The sequence below is a fragment of the Gekko japonicus genome, unplaced genomic scaffold, assembly GCF_001447785.1.
Source record: "Gekko japonicus isolate JY-2015 unplaced genomic scaffold, Gekko_japonicus_V1.1 scaffold4486, whole genome shotgun sequence".
Taxonomy (NCBI): domain Eukaryota; kingdom Metazoa; phylum Chordata; class Lepidosauria; order Squamata; family Gekkonidae; genus Gekko; species Gekko japonicus.
This window is the reverse complement of record NW_015163747.1, coordinates 20,681-26,501: the sequence shown is the minus strand read 5'-3', so window position 1 is coordinate 26,501 and position 5,821 is coordinate 20,681. Positions and strand designations below refer to the sequence as shown.

General features: G+C 48.9%; 1 protein-coding gene across 1 annotated transcript in view; it reads left to right on the top strand.

Annotated features, from left to right (window-relative positions):
- The window catches only part of LOC107107583 (cadherin-6), a 65,148-nt gene that overhangs the window by 58,191 nt on the left and 1,136 nt on the right, over positions 1 to 5,821 (top strand). The window contains exon 9 of the mRNA XM_015407890.1: positions 11 to 253. Within this exon, the coding sequence (XP_015263376.1) occupies positions 11 to 253 (243 nt within the window). The remainder of the gene's footprint in view (positions 1 to 10; positions 254 to 5,821) is intronic.

The following is a 5,821-nucleotide window of genomic DNA, read 5'->3' as shown; positions in this document are numbered from 1 at the left end:
GATAAACCAGCAGGAATCTTCACCAGGAAGATCAGGTACAGCAGACACGAAATGAGCATGTACCTCCTGCCTGTGGTGATATCAGACAACGACTTCCCGATTCAGAGCAGTACGGAGACAGTGACCATTCGAGTGTGTGCCTGCGACCACCGAGGCAAGATGCTCTCTTGTAATGCTGAGGCGCTGATCCACCCCACCGGCCTCAGCACAGGCGCCCTGATCGCCATTCTTCTCTGCATCATTATTTTGCTAGGTAAAGGCGACTGGCCGGAGGGGAGCAGTTCTTGGAGAGGGGGGACAGGGTATATATTGATAGGCGTGTATTGTAACGTGAATGTCTATTTATATACTTTATTTATAGTCCGCCTTTCTCACTGGGACTCAAGGTGAATTACACAGAGGTCCGTTCCGCACTTGGATCTCATCCCTGATTTTGTCAGAGTTCAACTTGCGACATAATAACCTTGCGTTTATCCCTGGTTATAACAGCATCTGTTTATTTGGAGAGCCAGTTAGGTGTAGTGGTTAAGTGTGCAGACTCTAATCTGGGAGAACCGAGTTCGATTCCCCACTCCTCCACTTGCACCTGCTGGATGACCTTGGGTCAGTCACAAGCTCTGGCACAGCTGTCCTTGAAAAAGAGCAGTTTGTGTCAGAGTTCTCTCAGCCCCACCCACCTCACAGGGTGTCTGTTGTGGGGAGGGGAAGGGAAAGGAGTTTGTAAGCCGTTCTGAGACTCCCTTGGATAGTGAAGGGTGGGGTATAAATCCAATCTTCTTCTTCTATCCCGTTACAAGTGTGGGGTGAAACTGGAGTGACCTCAATGTAATGTGGAAACCAAAAATACCCTGAGATAATCACAGCGGTGAACTCACATGTAGTTTAGAATGTAAGTTTGGAGATAGGGCTGAACCAGGATTTAAGGCCTAGTGCGCAATCACCCCGAGTGAGTCAATACAGTCAACAGGACAGGACATTGAACGAACCATGAAATAGGATTAGGGTTGTAGCACCAGCCAGAAGTCTAAAAACAGAACTGGAGCAAAGCATCAGTCTTGACAAAATACTTTAAATGGTGCCAAATTCCATAGTAGGTTCCTAGTTTTGAGAAGCGGTACACAGTAGTATAGACCGCAGTCCCTAATAATTTTTCTAAGTCGCTTTGTGAATCATTTAGTACCGTGCAAGTCTGTTGCCTGTGCAGAAAAGTTCTCTTGGATAATGCAGTTTTGCATAGTTTTTTTGGAAAGCCAGTGGGAGCAGTGTTCCCTCTAAGCTGAGTGATTTTAGTCCTAGCTCAGGAAGGAGGGCTCCAGGGCAAACTGATTTATGCAGCAGCCCAATCGCTCGCTCACAACTTTAATGCCCGTAGCTCACAAAGTAGAATTTTTGCTCATGAGACTCCACAGCTTGGAGCGTTGAGTGGGAGCCTTGCTGGCCCCCAGAGGCAGGCCACTCCACAAAGTGGGGGCCACAGCAGAGAAGGCCCGTGTACGGGCAGTCGTTGATTTTGCCCATTTGCAGGCCGGCACCTGCAGGCGGCCCTGCTCAGATGAACGAAGCTGCCATGTCAAAGCACAGAGGGAGAGGCAGTCTCATGAAAGTGAATGTCCAAGGCCATGAAGGGCTTTGTATGTGAGAGCCAATACCTTAAATTGAACCCAGTAACTAGTGGACAGTTAAGTGTGTAATCATCCAGTATCTCACAAGAAGTTTCCTTTAGGTTCTGCTTCGTTTTTGCAGTTCTTCCATGGATCCTTCCCCCTCTCGAATGCCCACAAAAAAGCAGGCATAATTCAATGGAGGGTGACCGATCCTCTCACCGAATCCACAGGTATTGGACGTGCCTCAACTGTACCCCTCGGCCTCAGTCGTAGATGTGCCTGTCACCAACAGAATCCGTTAGAAACAGCAGCCTCCCTTGACAGAGATGCCACGGCCCTAAGCACAAGAGTAATGGGAAGGTCCCAGGTTCAGTCCCCACTAGGATCAGGTAGTAGGCGATGTGAAAGATCTCCCCCCTGAGACCCTAAAAAGCAGCTGACTGTGATAAACCAATAGTCTGGCGCTATGAAACGCAGCTGCCTGTGTTCATAAACACTAAACCCGAACAAGTGTGCACATACACCCATTTACGAACAACACAGCTCACAGAGTGGCTCATTATAACTGCATTCTACAATCATACGCTGGCTCTACCTTACGCAGGTCCACATAACCCAGAGAGTGCCCCAGCCAGGAGGTTGCGATCCTGCCTGCTCTTTGGCCCCAGAAACACAGGTACAGCTTCCCCACTGACCCCTAGCCCCAGTCACCTCCAGGTTGTGGCGGATCCATCAGTACCCAGTGGGTGCGTTCAGACAGGGCATTTGTGCCGGTATAGATGCCGGTTGGAATCATTGTACTTACAGGAGATCACACGGCGAACATCTGCCTTTCGTCCCTAACCGTTGCAAACAGCTTTAAACCATTGTATTCTGCTACTAGCTCCCCAAGTGGTGGTATCCTGAGTGCACCAGTTCCAACCACATTATCCCCGTCTGATCGCTCTCCACTGGTGTCTATCCACTTCTGTTCGGAAGCCCGAGGCTTCTGCTTTTCGGCTGTCATTTTTTTTTAAGTCTCCTCGATGTGCGCTTGGGTGATGCTTCGCCCCGGCGTTTGTAAAACAAACAAAAAGAAGGGCCTAGTGTAAGGCTTTAGATGAGTCCGGGACCTCACGGAGGCCAGTTTCAGAGTAAAAATTTAAAGGGACATCTTCGTTTCAAGGCATGCTTTCCGGGTTGGGTTGTTCTGCGCCTGCGCAAAGATCTTCATTATAAGGAAGCCTGCCTATGCGCATGTGCAAACTGTGTAAAAAATTTTAAAAACCACCGATGCGCTCTGCTGAGCGCCTGAAGTGTGGACGGGCATATCGCGATGTGCTGCGCAGTCAGGAGGTAAGTGTGATCACGTTTCTTCTGGATCAAACTGCTCCGGTTCCAACCGGAGCAGTTTATGCCGGCTGAAATGCCCCGGCTGAACGCACCCAGTGAGATCTAGGCTGGATCTGTAAGTGTTCCATTGGGCCATGGGTCCCCAACCATGGTGCCCATTGACATCTTTCCTGTCTTCAGAACGTGAGAGGGGCCAAGTGGGGTTTTTGCTCATCAAGGCTTCTGATTTGCCCGTGCAGAGCTGACCTGCAGCTATTTCAAAAATGTTGCTTTGAAGAAGAAGAGATTAGATGTATACCTCACCCTTCACTACCCGAAGGAGTCTCAGAGCAGTTTACGATCTCCTTTCCCTTCCCCTCCCCACTACAGGCACCCTGTGAGGTAGGTGGGGCTGAGAGAGGTCTTTCGAGGACTGGCCTGGAGAGAACAGCTCTGAAAGAACTTGTAACTGACCCAAGGCCACACTAGCAGGCACATGTGGAGGAGTGGGGAATCAAACCCAGTTCTCCCAGATTAGAGTCCCCGCTCCTGACCACTACACCTAACTGGCTTTGGCGGCAGCTGCCACCACATAAGGATTTTAACAGTATGGCTGAAGGTAAGCTGCGGCAGTAGCCATTCTGTGGCTGGCTCTACCCTCTGTGGCAGCCATTTTGTGGCTGGGCCCACCTTGCCGTTTCAGAATTCCAAAGGTGCCCACAGGCTGAAAAGGGTTGGGGACCCCTAAATTAGGCCCACGCAGAGGCATCCAGGGGATCTCGGTCTTTTACCCTTGGATCTGTTTGGGGTCCGGCTTTACGGGCTGTACAGGGGGCTGCTGCTAAGAGTTTGGGACTCAGAAACCGGACAAGTCTGGATTCCAGCCCTAAAGCTGAAACAGATGGAACATGCAACACATGCTGGTTTTCAATTAACTGCGGCTATATCTTTATTTTCTCGGTGTGCTTTCAAGTTTTGTGTATATGCATTCTCAGCACTGTGTAAAACAAAGCCACAGAAGGATCTGAATTACGGTTTCTGTTCTTAGCAGTAACAAAGGCAGATAAATGTTGTTGGGGGGTGGATTTTTGTTTGTTTGTTTCTGGCTGTACGGTAGATTTGACTTTCAGCCTGAGAAAGCCCAGTCTACGTACTGCGAAATCCTTCATAATGCTAAGGATTTCTGAGGGGTGGGGTAGGCAAACCACATCAACAACTCAGCTTTACATGTATTTTAACATTCCACCGAGCATCGGGGAAGCTTATTTTAGAAGTTCACGTTAAAAGAAAAACAGAGTATCAAAAGCACAGTTCTATTGAGAGCCAAGTCACTTAGTGATTCGAGCAAATCCTATTTGAATATTCATTTCTTTCAGCGAAATCTCATTCAGGCTGACATTAAAGAGGTAGGATTTTTTTAAAAAAAAACACAACACAAATCAGCTCTGAGGTTTAGAGTTGTTGTGTACTCGATGACACGGGGCACAAACATTTAGCAAAAGACAGTTTCGGGGCGGAAAGAGCTTACGATGAAAGCACGAAGAACAAACCAAGCTGTGCAGTGTGCATCACTTGGTCAAAAAGCGGGGTGTCTCGGGCCAGATAGGATCAGATATTTGTGAGGGGCCCCCAATAGTGCTACCATTTCATGGAGCAACCAAAAGGGAAGGTAAGAGAATTCTCACTTTGCCTTCTACTCCAGGTTGTGGGAAGGGGGACACTTAAGATGCCTAGTGTGAGATTCCTCTTGTTCCCAAACCCCTTGACTGTTTCCCCAGATGAAATGGGGGGGGTGAAGAGGAGGGCCTCACTTTGGCCTCAGAATTCGGAAGGGGAAGGGGATATGGCCCCCTTGTATTCTTCCTTCCCTGGACTGGTTTACTCTGGCCTTCTCTGTCTCCTTCTGGTAGTAGGGTTGCCAAATGGGCCCGGGGGGCGGGGAATCCCCTGCTTCGGAACCCCGATTTCTGCCCCGGCGAAATTGGGGCCTGGGGGCAACCCTGCCCCCGAAGTTGCGTCACCAGAGGTGACGCAGCCACGTTGCTGACGTTGGAAGCGTGGCTGAGCTCGTCGCGGCGGGGGAAAACCAATGGGTTTCCCCCCCCGACAAGCTCGGCCACGCCCCCAACGTCAGCAACGTCGCACGTCACTTCTGGTGATGTGCTGCCGGCGTGCATGCATTTTGCGCGCACACGCGCACTTCACGGAGACCTCCCGGACGCCAGCAAGGCTCCCCCGCTCCGAGGGATGAGTTGATTTGGCAACCCTATCTGGTAGCTAGAATTTTGTGGTAATAAAGCGTAGTGACCATGTAGCCCACTTTTGCTGAAACTTTACAGATAACTTATTTTTCGCAGGGTCAGAAATAGTGCCACCTGAGAGCCTTAGCAATCACAGATAGAAATACCGGTGAGGGCAGCAGGCAAAATAATCCAAGAATATCCATAATGTAAGGTTTAGGCTTTGTTGCTATTGGCTGTCCACACCATGTGGTACTGTACTTAGCATATCAGGCTGGACTTGGGAGACTCCGTTCAAATCCCTGCCCCGCCATGCTGCTCACTGGTTGACCTTGGGCCAACCACCCTTTCTCATCCTAACCGACCTCACAGGATTGTTATGAGGATAAAAGGAGGGAGGGAAGAACAGTGTGTGCTGTTGTCCAAAGGAGTAGCTGCTGATACCTTTTTATCCTTTGGAAATCACGGGCATAACTCCTAATCGATAATTTTCTAAGTGCCCAGTCCTTTTTACAACACTCAGAATATAGAGACATATAAGGTAAATTAACTTTTAGAATTACAGGTTCCACATACAGGGGAGAGCACGATATAAATCAAATTTATTATTGTTGTTGTTGTTGTTGCTGCTATTATTATTATTATTATTATTATTATTATTATTAT